Source organism: Carcharodon carcharias, chromosome 9 (genome assembly GCF_017639515.1).
Source record: "Carcharodon carcharias isolate sCarCar2 chromosome 9, sCarCar2.pri, whole genome shotgun sequence".
Lineage (NCBI taxonomy): Eukaryota > Metazoa > Chordata > Chondrichthyes > Lamniformes > Lamnidae > Carcharodon > Carcharodon carcharias.
Window position 1 is genome coordinate 57,915,309 of NC_054475.1, and position 19,488 is coordinate 57,934,796.

At 43.2% G+C, this 19,488-nt stretch overlaps 1 protein-coding gene across 4 annotated transcripts in view; it reads left to right on the forward strand.

Annotated features, from left to right (window-relative positions):
• The window catches only part of LOC121282125 (bile acid receptor-like), a 187,439-nt gene extending 174,601 nt beyond the window's left edge, over positions 1-12,838 (forward strand). For all 4 annotated transcript variants that reach the window (XM_041195611.1, XM_041195613.1, XM_041195614.1 and 1 more), the window contains 2 exons: positions 2,603-2,716; positions 11,469-12,838. In XM_041195611.1, the coding sequence (XP_041051545.1) occupies positions 2,603-2,716; positions 11,469-11,707 (353 nt within the window). In that variant the 3' untranslated portion in view covers positions 11,708-12,838. The remainder of the gene's footprint in view (positions 1-2,602; positions 2,717-11,468) is intronic.
• The last annotated feature ends 6,650 nt before the right edge of the window (positions 12,839-19,488 follow it).

Genomic DNA, 19,488 nt, shown 5'->3' on the forward strand with positions numbered 1-19,488 from the left:
ACCAGAAAAGACTTTCCTCCCACTTCAGTGTATCGCAGTTTTACATCAAGGCTTGCTACTACTGGAGAAATTATGTGCATCTCCTTCCAAACCCGCTCCAACATTTTCTATCTGCCCCTGTCACCCACCAACTTCTCCCCATCAGCATTGACCCACCCAATATCACCTTTACTCTCCCCTCTGTCACCTTTGAACCTCCCCCAATTACCCTGGACCCTATCACCATCCACCTCCACATGCCTTTCCTCTCCTCCGATTATCTGTGCTACCTTTCTTGTCCCCATCCATGACTCACCAGATGACACCTACACCTGCCAGACACAGATCCTGAACCTCCCATTCTACTGCATCCACTTACCCCTCTGACTGTCACTATTCCCTCCTACCACTAGTACCCTAAGTTCTTCCCCCCAGGTCCTCACCATCGACATCACACATCCCACCCTCTAACATACTCTTCCTACTCTTTCCTGGACAATCTACCCCACTCTTCCAGCCTTAGCCTGCCTCCCTTGCACAGCCCCTACCCCACCCATTTCCCCCCACTCCCCCACCACCCTTCACTGGTGTATCATTTCCAACCTTGGTGCGGCTTTGGCTACTGGCACATGAGAGTGTGAGATTGGATCCTGAGAAGATGAAAGCAGCATCAACAGACCTGAAAGTCCAGGAAGAAGTCTAACTCAGCAAGTGCAGCCACTTACATATAGTTGTGAAAGTTAAGGTTCTGAGTTCCCACTGGTGTGGTGCTTAATTTAGAGGGGGAACAATATTTCGATGTGTTGGCCTTTTAATGAGCATTCCTGAGATGCAAATGGGATCCCCAACATAGCTTTGTGGGACATTTGACCTTCTCTTAATCCACCATGAAAGTTGGGAGAATAAGATTCCAAACTAAGTTATCCGATGTCAGGAAACTGCTTTTTGGCCTCCTGCCAAATCTTGTTTCCTGCCCCCTAGGATCATCAGTTAAGTGGTGGAAGGTGTCATCAACGGTGTTATCAAGTGCACTGGCTTAGCAATAACCCACTCACTGACACTCAGTTGAGGTTTTGCCATGGTCACTCAGATCCTGATCTCATTACAGCCTTGGTTCAAACATGACCAAAAGAGCTAAACTCCAAAGGTGAGGTGAGAGTGACTGCCTTTGACTTCAAGGCAGCAATTGATTGAGTGTTGCATCAAGGATCTCTAGCAAAGCTGGGGTCAATGGAAATCAGGGAGAAAACTCCCTAGCACAAAAGAAGATGGTAGCAGTTGTTGGAGGTCAATTATCTCAATTTCAGGATAACAGTGCAGGAGTTCCTCAGTATAGTGTCCTAGGCCAAACTATCTTCAGCTACTTCATCAATGACCTTCCTTTCATCATAAGGTCAGAAGTGGGGATGTTCGCTGATGATTGCACAATGTTCAGCACTGTTCATGACTCCTCAGACACTAAAGCAGTCCATGTCCAAAAGCAGCAAGACCTGGAAAATATCCAGGCTTGGGCTGACAAGTGGCAAGTAACATTCGCACCATCCAAGTGTCAGGCAATGACCATCTACAACAAGAGAGAATCTAACCATCGGCCCTTAACATTGAAAGACATTACCAACACTGAAACCCCACTAGGAACATCCTGGGCATTACCACTGACCAGAAACTGAACTGGACTAGCCATATAAATACTGTAGCTACAAGAGCAGGTCAGAGGCTAGGAATCCCAGGGTGAGTAACTTACCACCTGACTCCCCAAAATCTGTCCACCATCTACAAGGCACAAGTAGGGAGTGCGATGAATTACTATACACTTGTCTGGATGAGTGCAGCTCCTACAACACTGAAGAAGCTTGACACTATCCAGGACAAAGCGGCCTGCTTGATTGGCACCACATCCACAAATATTCACTCCCTCCAACACCGACCCATAGTGGCAACAGTGTGTTAGATCTACAAGATGCACTGCAGGAACTCGCGAAGCCCCTTAGACAGCATCTTCAAAACCCACGATCTAGAAAGACAAAGGCAGCAGACAGATGGGAACACCACCACCTGGAAGCTCCCCCTCCAAGTGACTCACCATTCAGACTTGGAAATATATTGCCATTCCTTCACTGTTGCTGGGTCGAAATCCTGGAACTCCCTCCCTAACAGCACTGTGGGTGTACCTACACCACATGGACTGTAGCGGTTCAAGAAGGCAGCTCACCACCACCTTATCAAGTGCAGCTAGGGATGGGCATTAAATGCTGGTGTGGATCGCATCACATGAATGTGTAATAAAAGGACTCCCCCTGCTGGTGGGAACAGAAAATTCCACCCAAATGCTGGTATATTAAAAGGAATTTTGAAATGTTGCAAATTCCAGATGAGACGATACACTTCATTACTTTTCCAGTACTGGGCTACTGTTTCATGAGAAGGGAATAAGCATTTCAATTGATACAAGTAAATGAACTCTTCAAGTGTCAGTATAAATTTACGGCTAGCGTTCATGTAATTTATTTTTAATTACTAACCCTTTTACACATATCCACTGCAATTCAGATTTCACACATCATGTGATGTATTATTGAAAAGTGAATTTGGAAAGTTTAATGTTGTATCTCTGTATAACCAGGTACAGCTGAAGAATTTATAACACCGATGTTCGATTTCTACAGAAGTATGGGAGAGCTGAATGTGACGGATACTGAATATGCCCTACTTTCTGCAACCACAATTCTTTTTTCAGGTAAAAATAAATTCACTAATTAAACTATAGTAGTACCATAATTTGCGAATGTGATCCAACCAAGCACAGATTTTATTTGAGATTGGCTCAAATTAAGTAAAGCTGAGAACTGGTGTGCTGTTTAAGTGGATCTGTATGCATGATGGGCAGAATCTGCATCTAATAGTCTGTCAATATACACCTCTGCTTTTAAGGTTTTAATAGAAAAGTTATACTTTATATTGGTTTAGTTCAGAGTTTACAACAACAGCTTATATCTATGTAGCACGTTTAACACAGTGAAACATCACAAGGCACTCCACAGGAGCATGAAAAACAAGATATGATACTGAGCCACATATGGGATATTAAGTCAGATTGCTAAAGCTTGGTCAAAGAAATAGGTTTTACGGAGTTTCTTAAAGGAAAAAATTGAGGCAGAGAGGTGAAGGGAGGCAATTTCAGAGCTTGGGAGTAACACAACTGAAGATACAGCCTCCAATGGTGGAGCAATTAAAATTGGGTGTGCACAAGAGGCCAGAATTAGAAGTGTGCAGATATCTCAGAAGGTTGGGGGGCTGTAGGAGATTACAAAGGTAGGGAGGTATGAGGCTTTGGAAAGAATTGAAAACAAGGATGAAAATTTTAAAATCAAGCTGTTGGTTGACCAGCAGCCGATGTAGGTCAGCAACCACAGGAGTGATGGGGAAATGGAACTTAATGCAACCTAAGCACAGGCAGCAGACTTTTGGATGACTTCCAGTTTACAGAGGGTAGTTTGTGGGAGATCAGCTAGGAGTGCATTGGAATAGTCGCGCCAAGAGGTAACAAGGACATGAATGAGGATTTCAAAGGTGAGCTGAGACAGAGACAAAGTTAGGTGACGTTATGGAGGTGGAAATAGGCAGTCATAATGATAGCACAAATATAAGGTTGGAAGCTTTTCTCAGGATTAAAGTGACACCAAGATTGTGAATGGACTAGCTTAACCTCAGACTGTTGCCAAGAAGAGGGATGGGGTAGGTAGCTAGGGAATGGAGTTTAGAGTGAGACTGAAAACAGTATACCCAATATTTAACTGGGAGAAATTTCAGTTCATCCAGTACTTGATGCCAAATAAATAGTCTGATAATTTAGCAACAATGGAGGAGGCCAGAGAGGTAGTGGTGAGGCAGAGCTGGGTGTCATCGCATACTTGTGAAAACTAATGCTGAACCTTTGAATGATGTTGCCAAGGAGCTGCATGTAGATGATAAATAGGAGGGGGCCAAGGATAGACCTCGGGGCACACCAGAGGTAATAGTCCGAGAGCAGGAAGAGAAACCATTGCAAGTGATTCTCTGGCTATGTTTAGACAGTAAGAATGGAACCAGATGAGAGCAGTCCCATTCAGCTGGATGACAGTGGAGAGGCATTGTAAGAGAATTATGTGGTCAACCTTGTCAAAGGCTGCAGGCAGGTTGAGAAAGACAGGGAGGGAAAGTTTACCCTTGTCACTGTCACATAGGATGTCATTTGGGACTTTGATAAGAGCTAGATTTGCTAAGAATTTATGTTTTTGTTTCTGGCACACGCTGTTGTAGACAGATAGATTAAATAGCCGATTTGGGATTTGGCCAAAATATTAAGATCCAGGATATTAAGAACTAATATATTTAATAAAAGTGCATGGCAGTGGAAAACAGAAGTATATGAAATGACAAGAAACTGTAGAATGAACCCTCTGGGTTTTACATTCTCCTCCCCAAGACAGTCTTACAGTCCCTCCCTCTGTAAACTAATGAGATCCAATGCTGGTATGTGCAATTTCATACTGGTGCTGGGCATGTTATTATTAAGTTCAATGTGACCTGAATTGGTCCAAAAGTTAGAATAACTTAATTTTATATGAGCCCACTGCATTCAAAACAAGAGGTTCATTCATTGACACAGTGGATTGGCACTGAATTAACATTCTGTGGCCTGTTTTGAGTCAGATGATTTCCTTCCTCCATACCCTGTGAGAGGTATCACATCTTGCATCAGTTTCAATGTTATATCTAGTGGTGTAGCTCCACAACATTAAACTATTGATAACTTAATGAAAATGGATAATAATCCTCAAGAGTGGTTACATTTTGGAAATGAAAATGCTGTGGATAAATTCTCCCCCCACTGGGGGGGAAGTGCAGAAGTTGGCACGGGCAGACGCGCCTCCAATCGGCACCCCCAGTTGGGGGAGCACTGCCCACACCCGCCCAGCGTGACGTCCGCCAGGAAGTGCTATGCGCTCCTTGTGCAGGCGGGGAGATTCCCTCAGCTGGGAGCATGCTCTTTCGCGCATGCGTGCAAAAGAGCACACTGATCTCCCTGAGGCTAAGTGCTGCCTCAGGGAGATTGACTCCAAATTTAAAAATGTTAAAGAAACGATATCAAAATTTCCCTGAAATTGTCTCCTCATGTGACACTGTCACATGAGTTGAGACATGTTCATCACTTTTACTGAAACTTTTATTAAATATTTAAAACCCTCATGAAATCTCACCCTGCCCGTGAATGAGGTTTCATGCTTTTTCTTGTGGCCCCACCAACCTGAAAATGGAAATGACGTGGGGAGTTCCACCCGATGTCATCCCACGTCATTTTACACGTCGGCGAGCAGGCCCCGCCCCCTCTCACTGACTGGGAGGTCCTCCCCCTGGAGTAGGAAGTTGGGGCACATGTTCTGAAGCTAAGCTAAGTTACAATGGGCAAAATTTAGCCCTTGGCTAGTGAGCGGGCCCCACCGGCTCGGCAGCAGGCAGGCAGCCGACCCCTGCCGCCGAAACGGGGCCCCCTGCCACTTTGAGTGGGTGGGCCAATTAAGGCCTGCCCAGTGGCCTGCCCGACAGGAAGCATTATGCGCTTTCTGTTCTGGTGGGGGGGGATTCCTCAACTGTCAAAGTGCGCTCTTTTCGCGCATCCGCGCGAAAAGGCACACTGCTCCCTGAGGCAAAGTCCTGTCTCAGGGAGTTTAGTGAAAGGCAAGTAAAGTCAAAAAATAGAGACATTTTAAAATTATTAACATGTCCCTCTCATTTGACAATGTCACACGAGATGGGACATGTTGATAACAAACTCATAAAATTTCTTAAATTTTTACAGAACGATAATGAAACTTCATCCCGCCAGTGGATGAAGTTTCATTAAAAATCTATAGGCTGCTGGGGCTCCTGGCCTGCCTGCCAGCCTTAAGGTTAGCCGGGCAGGGCATTGAACTATCTTAATGAGCCTGTCAATGGCCTTAATTGGCCATTGACAGGTCGGCTGGTGGACAGCTGATTTCGCTGTCCTCCCACCTTCCTTAAGATTTAAATGGCCCGGGATGACATTGGGGATTCCTCCTGACGTCATCCCGCTCGCCGAGGGGAACATTCTGGCCAATGTTGTGGCAGGATAGGAAGAATTTACATCACAGTGAACTTGAGAAATAAAAACAGAAAATGTTGGAAATGCTCAGAAGGCCAGATAGCATTTATGGGGAGAGAAACAGAATGCCAGATCTTAATTCATTTAAAAACAATCCACTTACACAGAATTAAAATCAGGCCTGCTAGAGAATTAATATTTCAGGTTGATAATCTTTCATCAGTCCTGGAAGCAGTTGGAGATCTAACAGTACTTAAGCAAGTATACAAACAGGGGAAGGTGACTGGGGATGCGGGGTGGAAGGAGAGGAGGAAAGAACAAAAGAGTAGGTCAGAGTTAAGAAGGAAAGCAGGAGTGATTTACTGACCAAAGGGATCATGGTGAAAAGCAAAATGGGTGACAGTAGGACAAGTAAAACAAAATGTGATGAGAGGAGCTGTAAATGGCAACAGCACAATGATTACCAGCATCTGCTGTCTAAAAATATAGTAGGAAATGGTCATAAGTCATTGACATCAATGTTGGGCTTGTTTGAATCACAACCCTCAGGACTGAGGGTTTATTTTACAAAATGGAAGAATATGGCTGGACCTGGGATTTTTTTTTTAAGAAAGTCATAAGTTCAGCTAAGCAAGCCTGTTCCAATAAACCACCTGATCTATATGGTACTTGAGAAGGAGCTGTTTGTTTGTGTTGAACTGCAAAGCTCTTTAGTTAATGAAAAACTGGGAGAAAAAAAGGCAATCACATGAGAGACAGGAAAAAAACTTAAGTTGTGAACTTGCTTATTTTGAAAGCAGTCTTGCTGGAGAACTAACTGAAAAAGGATGGCTACCTCGACAGGCTCCTTCTCTCTGCCTTGCCTAGAATTGTGTGTGGCTATCAATCTGTAGCCAGAGAACCATTATCTGAGTGTAGTTAGCCTGCATTTGGACCTTCAAATCTGAGACCAGTTGGTGAGAACTCCCAGACTTCCACTGGGACCAGGGGCCCGTCTTCACATGAGGGAACTCCAGGTCGGCAGTGTCAAGACCCTGCAAACTTTATCGTTTATTTTATAATGCCCATCCTCCAAAGCCCATCTCTGCAGAGACTCTTTCTATACGTCCTTCGTTTGTCTGTGCGTGTGCGTCTGTCTGTATGTGCTAAGGGAATTCTTTAGGAAGAGATAGATACTTACACTTCCTGATTACAATTACAATTGTGTGATAATCAATACTTGCAGCTTGTTAAAATGAGTCTTTTAAAAAATAAGTTAATAATTCTGAGTTTTTGAAAAAGTCTGGTCACTGTCTTTTTTCTTCTGGGTACTAGAGGTATAGGTACGTAATTTGCCATTTTAGTGAGAAAATTAAACATTTAAATTAATGGTGTGGCCTGCAGGGAGTATTGGGGCTTGATAATTCATGCACTTCTCCCATCTGGGTTGTAACAGGCTGAATTTTATGTTGGGGGTGCCCATTGGGCCTTTAATTGGCTTGGGGCAGGCCTTCTGTCCCTATTGGAGAGGAAGTCTCATCTCAGAGCCTTACACCAAGAAGCCAGAAATGCGGACTTGTAAGTCCAGGGTCTCACTGATCCAGTGAAGGAGTGGGGGCTAGGATTGAGATGGTGGCGTGCAGAGGGGAAACATGAGGAGGAAGAATTATCTTGAGGGGGGACCTCTGTCAGGCACAGGATGCCCGACAATGAGGCACCCTCCCTAGCCCTGCCACAATGCCACAAAGTTTTACCTGGTGGCTTGGACAATTAGTGCCATTAATTGGCCACGTATGGGCCTCAGTTAGGCCATGAGTGAGCAGGCCACCCAGTGCCTCTCCTGCTGCAGGTAAAATACCTGTGGGAGGTGGGTAGACAATGGGCATGGTGATGCTGCTATGGCACTCGATTTTGCGACCCTACCCCATCCACCAACCACCTGTCAACCCACTGCTGGGATGGGGGTGTCTGGGCAGTGTAAAATTCTGAATGCTGCATCCAGAACATTTTAAAGTGACTAAGCAAGTAGATGAGAAAGATTTAATTCTGGACACAGGGCAGGAAAAGGTCATTCTAGGATCCTTTTCCAAGATAAACAAAAATTCCTGCACAAATAAATGATTTGGCATTTTATTTTTCTCAGACAACATTCAGAAGTATGCATTAAGACATTGTATTGAGTCTGATGCTCCTTCGCTGTTCACTGCACTTCAGTCAAGATAGTTTACTAGTATCTTGATAAGGGAAACTATCGAAACTTATGATTATAGCGATTTTATACTGTACTTGTAGTGTTGTCTTTTTTTATGTTTGTAGCTTTGCCTTCTGGTCACAAAGCACACTATTTACAATCTAGTGACAGTTCAGTAATTATTACACTACAAATTATCAAGTAAGTTGAATTAAGCAAATAAATTAACACCGTACAGGAGGCCTTTTTACTTTTATTATTAAAAAATCAGATGATTTAGTAGTTTGAATTAATAGAAGTGGACTTAACAGAAGTAGACTGTATAGTTTTGCCAATAGGAAGAAGTTGAGCCAACTGCATTCATACATACTTCAAAAGCAATAAGCAAAACTATTTGTGACATTGTTAAGCATTCAAAGAACTACTTCAGTTTTGGCATAGGATGAAGCAAGAAGAAGTGGGCAGTTAGGTTAATAGCAACTGTAATTTTTGAATGGCTTTGCTTATATTCCTGATGGGAAAGTCAAGACACACTTTGCATCTGGTACCTTTAACCTTTGAAAATCCACCAAAAAAGTGTTTTTTCTTTTATCTGCTCTTGGAATTTTCAACTTGCTACAACTTGTTCACTTGTTGAATAATTTCATTAGAATACTGCCAACAACATGGGGTTAGATTTTTGACTTTATTGGTTGGTTGGTCAGCATCACCTACTCAGAGCGTAGAAAGTTGGTTGGTCAGCATCACCTAGTCATACATCACTGATAAAACTAGCTAGTCTTCTCTCCCATTCATTTCAATGGAAGAAACTTTCTGTAGGTAATGTTAGGGACATGCAAACCTTCCAACCAGATTTTCTTTTCCATGCTGTGCCCAGGCAATAGTTAACACCTTGGCTGAAAAATGAATAACAACCCCATGTACTTTCACATTTATAGTTAAATTACTGTATGTCATAAAACAAAAACAGAATTACCTGGAAAAACTCAGCAGGTCTGGCAGCATCGGCGGAGAAGAAAAGAGTTGACGTTTCGAGTCCTCATGACCCTTCGACAGAACTTGAGTTCGAGTCCAGGAAAGAGCTGAAATATAAGCTGGTTTAAGGTGTGTGTGTGGGGGGCGGAGAGATAGAGAGACAGAGAGGTGGAGGGGGTTGGTGTGGTTGTAGCGACAAACAAGCAGTGATAGAAGCAGATCATCAAAAGATGTCAACAACAATAGTACAATAGAACACATAGGTGTTAAAGTTAAAGTTGGTGATATTATCTAAACGAATGTGCTAATTAAGAATGGATGGTAGGGCACTCAAGGTATAGCTCTAGTGGGTTTTTTTTTATTTTATATAATGGAAATAGGTGGGAAAAGGAAAATCTTTATAATTTATTGGGAAAAAAAAGAAGGGGGAAACAGAAAGGGGGTGGGGATGGGGGAGGGGACTCACGACCTAAAGTTGTTGAATTCAATATTCAGTCCGGAAGGCTGTAAAGTCCCTAGTCGGAAGATGAGGTGTTGTTCCTCCAGTTTGCGTTGGGCTTCACTGGAACAATGCAGCAAGCCAAGGACAGACATGTGGGCAAGAGAGCAGGGTGGAGTGTTAAAATGGCAAGCGACAGGGAGGTTTGGGTCATTCTTGCGGACAGACCGCAGGTGTTCTGCAAAGCGGTCGCCCAGTTTACGTTTGGTCTCTCCAATGTAGAGGAGACCACATTGGGAGCAACGAATGCAGTAGACTAAGTTGGGGGAAATGCAAGTGAAATGCTGCTTCACTTGAAAGGAGTGTTCGACTACAGCTCCTCACACCCCACTTCCTGTAAGGACTCCATCCCATTCTCTCAGTTCCTTCGCCTCCGTCGCATCTGTTCCGATGATGCTACATTCAAAAACAGTTCCTCTGACATGTCCTCCTTCTTCCTTAACCGAGGTTTTCCACCCACGGTCGTTGACAGGGCCCTCAACCGTGTCCGGCCCATCTCCCGCACATCCGCCCTCACTCCTTCTCCTCCCTCCCAGAAACATGATAGGGTCCCCCTTGTCCTCACTTATCACCCCACCAGCCTCCGCATTCAAAGGATCATCCTCCGCCATTTCCGCCAACTCCAGCATGATGCCACTACCAAACACATCTTCCCTTCACCCCCCTTATCGGCATTCCGTAGGGATCGCTCCCTCCGGGACACCCTGGTCCACTCCTCCATCACCCCCTACTCCTCAACCCCCTCGTATGGCACAACCCCTTGCCCACGCAAAAGATGCAACACCTGCCCCTTCACTTCCTCTCTCCTCACCGTCCAAGGACCCAAACACTCCTTTCAAGTGAAGCAGCATTTCACTTGCATTTCCCCCAACTTAGTCTACTGCATTCGTTGCTCCCAATGTGGTCTCCTCTACATTGGAGAGACCAAACGTAAACTGGGCGACCGCTTTGCAGAACACCTGCGGTCTGTCCGCAAGAATGACCCAAACCTCCCTGTCGCTTGCCATTTTAACACTCCACCCTGCTCTCTTGCCCACATGTCTGTCCTTGGCTTGCTGCATTGTTCCAGTGAAGCCCAACGCAAACTGGAGGAACAACACCTCATCTTCCGACTAGGGACTTTACAGCCTTCCGGACTGAATATTGAATTCAACAACTTTAGGTCGTGAGTCCCCTCCCCCATCCCCACCCCCTTTCTGTTTCCCCCTTCTTTTTTTTCCCAATAAATTATAAAGATTTTCCTTTTCCCACCTATTTCCATTATATAAAATAAAAAAAAAAACCCACTAGAGCTATACCTTGAGTGCCCTACCATCCATTCTTAATTAGCACATTCGTTTAGATAATATCACCAACTTTAACTTTAACACCTATGTGTTCTATTGTACTATTGTTGTTGACATCTTTTGATGATCTGCTTCTATCACTGCTTGTTTGTCGCTACAACCACACCAACCCCCTCCACCTCTCTGTCTCTCTATCTCTCTGCCCCCCACACACACACCTTAAACCAGCTTATATTTCAGCTCTTTCCTGGACTCGAACTCAAGTTCTGTCGAAGGGTCATGAGGACTCGAAACGTCAACTCTTTTCTTCTCCGCCGATGCTGCCAGACCTGCTGAGTTTTTCCAGGTAATTCTGTTTTTGTTTTGGATTTCCAGCATCCGCAGTTTTTTTGTTTTTATCTACTGTATGTCATGTTTGGTTGTTCACATCTTATGGCTCTTTTTGTTGTTCTGTAGATCGACCCTATATAAAGAATAAAATACATGTAGAAAAGCTGCAGGAGCCTCTTCTGGAGATTTTATACAAGTACTCCAAAATCCAGCATCCAGAGAGTCCACAGCGCTTTGCTCGGCTGTTGGGTCGCCTTACTCAACTTAGAACGCTTAACCACAACCATTCAGAAGTACTGATGTCATGGAAGATGAAGGATCAGAAACTCACACCCTTGCTCTGTGAAATTTGGGATGTACAGTGAAGGATTATCACAAAATTTGATAGGTGTTTTTGGACTGGTCAGCTCAACTGCAAACCAAGCTTTTTTTTTTGCATTGCAAAACTATAAAAAATATTGATGTAAGATCTCATCTTAATTTTCACCTGTCAGCAGCTACTGTGTCAGACTATGTGAAAGGCAAATCTAGTTACTGAATATAACAGGTATAGTTATTACAGTAACTGATGCTTTTGTTTTTATATGTAACTTTTGTTTATTATATTGACCAACAGCTCTTATTTGGTTTGTGACCAACCACTTTGCCATTATATTTTTACTTCGTAAAGCATTTTTTTCTTAATCAGTGTAAGACTGGTCTGCCAGTAATTAAGACAGTTTGTAATTCACATTCCTAAAACAAGACCTGGAGTTTACAGGAAAGTTTAAGCTGAGCACCAGCTGAAAAAGCAGCCTTTTAGATAGCTACATTCTCCAAATGTATCTGAATTGCCAAGTAATCTGTTTTTAATTTTGATATGAATTTACATAAAATATCACAAGATGTAGGAATAAATATATGAAATTACAAAATTACATTTCAAATTGTTTTAACAAATCTGTTGTATGTGAGTATTTCAGAGAAGAAAAAATGCAACATATCTTCAAATGCTAGAAATTAAGAATATTCAATAAACTATTATGTTATAGAATATTTGTGAATTTTAATTGAAAACAATGGGCATTAATAGAATTTATTATGAGTGAGGAGCTTTAGGGGATTTTACCAGGAGTTACTTTAAGAATATGACTTTTTATAAGAAAATATTATAATGATAACTTTTTGCTGTAAGACAAACTTAATGAATAGCTGGACATGACAGCACAAGGGAGCTTTAATTGTCACTTGTTTCTAATGCTTTCTGATAAGTTTAAGTCTGTATTTAAGAACTGTATTGTGACACTCTTCATGGGTAACCCATGTTATATATAATGTCAAATTCAATTTGTAAATATTGGCTAAATACACAAAATGACAAGTGTCTGATAGACAATGATCCGATGTAAATGATTGTGAGTACCTGAAAGCTTAAAACTCTCTCACATCACCATGATAGAGCAATATTTGGTGGTGTTATGTGTATTCACTGAATAAAGTCAGCCATTATATAATTAGGATATATCACTGAATATTCTGACTCAAAATCAACACCTCTGTTTAATAGCATGACCGATGATACGAATTCTCTAGATGGGAAATCACAAGTACAAACTAGAATTACATATCACCCCATGCACAAAGCACTGGACTACTTACATATTTGATTATTGATTAATGAAAATGAATGGCTGAAAATTTCAGAAACGATTATGTATTTAGCATACTGGTCTGGCTTTGCTATTTGGTAGGGTGCAACTTTCTACCAATTCCTCCTGTCAACCATAATATGACACAAGTGCCAAGTAAAGTGGAATTGGTTCCCTATAGAAAGTTAGGTGAGTGAGGTAGTCAAGCCAAGCTCTTCTCATGTAACGTGTAGCAACTGACTAAATAGCAACACTGAGAAGGTATGGAAGCAAATTCCTTATCCAGGTAATGGAACGCAACAAAGGAATATTGAATAAAATTGCAAGAAAGGAATGGGAAAGACCATATGGCACATCAAAGCTCAACCCTCTTGACCATCCCATATCCTGCCTCTCAGACTAATATCCTACTACGTTAAAATTACCCTAATCTTTTTACCCTGATTGATAGGTTATTCCTAATATTTGATACTCTTCTGAGACATTGTACAATCTATATTACAGGGTATGATTGAGCAGTAAGCACAAATTAATCAACTGTTGCATGTGTAAAAATATAGTTAAATAAGAAGGAAAGTATAGGGGAAGAAAAAGCAAAATTCTGCAATTACTCAACATCTGAAGTAACTCTGAGAGGAACTCAGCAGGCCATGCAGCATCTGTCAAGACATCAGTTTGTCTGTGTACTCTCAATTTACTATGCATAAATTAGGTGCAGGATCTTCTGGTCGGTGAGCGGGGGCGGGGCCTGCTCGCCAATGTGTAAAATGATGTGGGGTGATGTCGGGTGGAACTCCACCATTTCCAACTTCATGTCGGTGGGGACACAGCCAAGTCAGCTGTATGCCCACCGACCTGTCAATAGCCTATTGAGGCCATTGAAAAACTAATTAAGGTCGTTAATGGACCTGCCCATCCAACCTGGCGGGCTTCGGAAAAAGCATAAAACCTCATCCACGAGCAGGATGAGATTTCATGAGGGTATTTAAATTTTTAAGAAAGGTTTCAGTAAAACTTATGGACATGTCCCAATCATGTGACAGTGTCACATGAGGGGATATGGCAGGGAAAATTTTTAGATATGTTTATTAAAAGTTTTAAATCGGAGCTGATCCCCCTGAGGTAGCACTTAGCCTCAGGGAGATCTGTGCGCTCTTTCATGCATGAAAGAGTGTATACCCGGCTGAGAGAATCCAACCCCCTGCCCGTACAGGGAGCACATGGTGCTTCCTGGTGTACGTCATGCTGGGTGGCCCGCCCACGTAAAACGGCAGCGCGCCCCTGATTTGAATGCCTTTTGGACATGGTGGAGGCCTGCTGCGATGTCCTCTGCTCCCGCTCAGGCTGCAGGATGGGCAGCGGCATGACCAACCAAGCTTGGGAGGCAGTGGCAGTCATGATCAGTGCCAATGCTGTACAAAAGTGGTTGGCCATCTCATGCAGATAGAGGATGAATGATCTCATCTGTGCAGCCAGGGTGATCTCATCCTTGCAGCCAGGGTATGACAACTATCTCATCTAAGCTCACACATTCAAGCCTATCACACATTCACTGACATCTCACTCACTGCCAGCTCAAGAGATGTCACCACCCATACTCACACACTTGCCCTCACGTGTCTGTCTGGCCTCATCTTCTCTGGAGATTGCCTCCTCAGCCCTCACCATTTTGAGGCCACTGCACAAATCAACATGTGCCCTCACACACACCCTGGATTACCTTCCTTCCCCAGTACAGCCCTCCTCCTGCAGCCTCTTCCCCTGCCTGGGGCCACTTCTCCCCCTTCGCCAAGCAATCCTAGTCCTGCAGCCATGGAAAAGCCACCCACATATGACTGACCTGGTAGGTAGAGACCTGCCGTGAGCCCCCTAAAAGTGATGTGGTGCTGCCTGTGAAGCCTGGCGCTGATGACTCCAAGTGCTGATCGAAGCAAGGTAGACAAAAAAACCTTGAAGTCCTGAGCAAAGTGAAGCCTGCCAGGTGCATGTTTCTTGTGTGCTGTAGAGAAACATGTTGAGCGTTTTCCCGCTGACGTAGGCAGACGATCCAGCGGGGGGGGTTACGATTCCGGCAAGCAGGCCTAATAATGATATGCTTATGTATTACAATGAGGTTCCCAACGTCCAACGGCAGAGAACATGGACCGATTGCGCCATATTGTCTGCTCAAACCATCGAACATGCCCGACGCTGGCGGGCATGGAAAATCCTGGCCTAAGACTCCCTGTACATGAACAATGTCGCCACCTTCTGCTTCGATCGCTTTCATTGTGAAAACTGATGAATATCTGTGACCAGTTCAAATTGGCCTAAGGAGCCAAAATAAACTGTGGCAAGAGCGAGGTCATGTTCTTTGGGAACTGGGCCGACTGATCCTTTGTCCCCTTCATTGTCATGGCAGCCTACCTGAAAGTGCTTGGAATATAGTTCGGAGAGGCCGGTCATGTGCCAAAAACTGGAAGGAGCAGGTTGCTATGGTGGAACAAAAATTCAGCATGTGGGAGGGACACTCCCCCACAATTGCAGGTAAGAACCTGGTCATCATGTGCGAGGCACTCTTCATGTTGCTCTACACAGCACAGGTCTGGCCTTTAACCCACTCCTGCACCCTGGCTATTTTCTGCTTTGTCTGGAGATCGAAAGTGGACAGGGTCCGCAGGGACACAATGTGGAAGTCTGTAGACCAGTTGGGGGTGGGGGTGGAAAATGTACCCAATGTGACCCTCATCTTGATGGCCACCTTTATATGTTGCTGCATCAAGCTGTGCATATACCCTCAGTGTACAGACACCAAGTGTCACCACTTTCCGAAGTTCTATCTGGCCCAGATGTTGTAATGGATGCACTGGCCACATTGCTGCAGAATGTGCCAAACTATTGAGCCATGCTGTGCCACTTATCTTTCATGAAGGCAATTATGCCGAAAAACACTCTTGACCACAAGTGTATCAGGCAGTGGTCTGCGCGTAACAATCTCGAGGCCCTGTGGGTAAAGGAGATGGTAGATCTTGTCGGATGGTTCCCTGGGCAGGCTGTCAAAATCATTTGGCAGAATTCCTCATCGCCAGAACTTTCAAACAAACACCAAGACCTAGCCTGGCTGGTGGTGAGGAATGCCCTCCCCATCAGATCCTTCCTCCATGCCTGAGTCTCACCCTCTCCATACATTGCCCTTGAGTGAGCTGTGATGGGAAAGAGACCATTGTCCACCTCCTTCTGGAATGTGCCTTTTTAAAGGTCTGGAAACAGATTTAGTGGTTTCTGTCAAGGTTCATCCCAAGCAGCTCTATGACGCTGGACTCCGTGTTCTATGTACTGTTCCCAGGGACGCTGTACGAGGGCCTTTGGAGTTTCACTTAGGTTCAGATCCGTAGTCAGGAATGAAAGACAATGTCAAGTAATGAGTTAAAACAACAATTTTAATGAATATTGAACACTGAAAATAATAATGATATAACAATTATAATTGATAATATAAAAAGGGAAAGAAGTTAAGAAAGAAAGACAACTTTCTTGAAAACGGAAAGCACTTAATATGTATCAGAAGACAAAAAAGATAGATGATTTTAAAAGTATAAACAATAACCCCAAATTGGTCTGTTCTGCAACAGCTCCAGAAAATGGATAACCCAAACCTAGTCTGTTCCACAACAGGACTCGAAATTGGTAAAGATTTCCTCTGGTACATACATTACCAAGTCTTCTGAGTAACCTTATAGGGTGGACTCTTCAGCCAGTCACTCTGATGTCCCTTCCTCCTGTAGTCTTCAGTAGTTGACAAATCCACTCCGACAGCAGCCCCAAATCCTGGAAGCCAAATTTCTGGCTCCATTCCAGCCTTTCGTGGCTTAGTTCAAATTTTCTCAAAAGAATGACTCTGGAAAAATACGAACCCTTATCAATTCTCTTCACGGGCACTGGAAGGCTTTGCAGACTTCACACTCCAAGTTGTTTATGCACCTTTTGATGGTGTTTTCCCATCTGCAATCAATGAGGTTGCAGTCCATCAATCGAACTCCATCTTCTGTTGCCCCCATGTAAGGCCACTTTTGTCTTGGCATGCCACTCAAGGTTCATTAGGGTCAACATACAGTAAGAGGTTTCTCTTTTTAAACAATAAAAAAAAGCTCAATTTTTCGAGTGGCGCATCTAGAAAAACAATGTTCAGTTAAAACAATACCTGTGTGATATGACACGCAAGAAAAAAAATCCTTGGGAAAATGCCCAAGTCTACATAACACTGATTTTATAATTGATCACTAATCAAAGCACAATCGCATTTAAGCTTAAATCAACATCTGCAAAGTAAGATTGAGTTAGGTTGACTTAAAAATCAAAAGTGAAGCAAAAATAAAATTAGGAAAAATTAGTGATTGTGGCTGTAGGTCTACAATGCACACCAAGATAAACATCAAATGTGGCTGGAGAGTAATCTACTTGGTGAAGAACGCTGTTTGGTTTCCCAAAACCTTTTGGTTTTTCATTGTAACAAGCTGTCCATGAGCAAGTATTGCAGACTGGCACATTCCAAGGTCCAGGACTACATACTGAGGGATGCACTAAAGTTTGGGGCAGGCGCTGCTAAGGTTCATTAGGCAAAGGTCACTATTAAAAACCTTTCAGCCATACTACATTGAGAAGCTGGAAACTGTAAAACCCCCAGGCTCTATGTTTGACATGTAATGAATCTTAGTTGTAATTGTAAATGTAGTCAGTAACATATAGTATACGAAAAACTGATATAGTTTGCACATTATGTAAAGTCAATTTTGAATGGTCATGTAATGTGCTTTTATAAATTTTATGAATAAAGTAAATTTTTGGAAAAAAAGATCGCTACAAGAAAATATGCCTCACTGCCAGGTCTTTCAAACGAGCAGCAAGACAGAATTTGGCTGGTGGTCAGAAAGTCCCTCTCTGTAAGATCCTTCCTGCAAGTCTGGAGTCTCACCCACTCTGCATATTGCCCTTGAGGTGGCTGTGGTGAGGAAAGAGACCATCCTCCACCTCCTTATGGAATGTGCCTTTGCAAAGAAGGTCTGGAAAGAGATGCAGTGGTTTTTGTTGAGGTTCATCCTGAGAACCAAAGCAGCCCCGTGATGCAGGGCTCTGTGCTATACAGGCTGTTCCCAGGGAAGCACTCTGAGACAAATATCAACTGCTGCTGGAGGACCATCAACTCAATGAAAAATGCTCTTTGATCTGCGCGAAACTTGTTGATCTTCAGTGTAAAGCGTTGTCCACGACCGAGTGTTGCAGACTGGCACATTCCAAAGTCCAGGACTATGTGCTGAGGCACACACAAAAATAACTTACGTAATATCAACTTTGAACGATCATGTAATGTACTTTTATAAATTTTATGTATAAAGTATATTTTTGGAAAAGAAAGTCCCCACAAGAAAATGGCAAAAAACTGAAGAGTAAACGTGGGTAACATTCAGGAGAAGTTGAAGAATGCCTGAAGGAGGGAACTTCATTGAGGGCATCTTGCCCAGGATACCGCTTGACTATTTTCTTTTTTGGTGAAATTTTAAACGATTAATTGCTAAGTAAAAGAGGATCGGATGGATGGAAGATGTGCCATTTGTCTCGCTTGATATGCTGGGGTGGGGGAGGAGCTCGCGCTGGCTCAGCTCGCGCCCTCAGTGACCGTTAGGCCGCCCCCATTGTCCGTTAAAACCACTTTTGGCGCGCGAAGGCCATCATCTGGGGCGGATTCCAGGCAGGTGAAGCTGCTGCCTCCTCCTTCCAGCATTTTCCACCTCAGCTGCATTTAGACAACGGCGACGGAGATAGGTGGCCTTTTTTTCTGTCATCGTCTCAACGCCTGAAGTATGTATTGACCCACTGCTCCGCGGCAATAGGTTGGGCACATCTGCCGAAGATATTTGTTGACCAAGCAGCTGTATGAATGTTTTCATTGTGTGCCATCCATTTTATACCCAAATTCATCCGCTGATGATATTAGGTATTACAGGTTAGATATTTGTTCGTTGGCTAACTTGATAAATATCTCCTGAACTGGTCAGGTAGATCTTTGGACCAAACGTACTCCTTTAACATGGCGAATGTGAATCTGGGAATTTTCTGGATCGCATTTATACAAATTTTACAAGCTTTAATTTGATATCAATAGGATTAACGAAGAAAGATGTTCAATGTTTTTATAATTTATGTCACTTTACATTTGTTTAACGCGGTCTTAATGTGCTGGCGAATAGTAATATGATTCTCAGGAAATTGCACCCAAATTTCCTGAGAATCATATTACTATTCGCCAGCCCATTAAAACCGCGATAAACGAATGTAAAGTGACATAAATTATAAAAACATTGAACATCTTTCTTCGTTAATCTTATTGATAACAAGTTAAAGCTTGAAGCCACCAAAACTCTCATTTATCTACATTAAGCACAGCATGTTTAACAAAAAGCAACTTTGGAAGTTTTTATATTTTGATAGGAAAAATTACAATGCAATAAAAACAGTAGAAAACATAGTGCAGGTCTCAATAG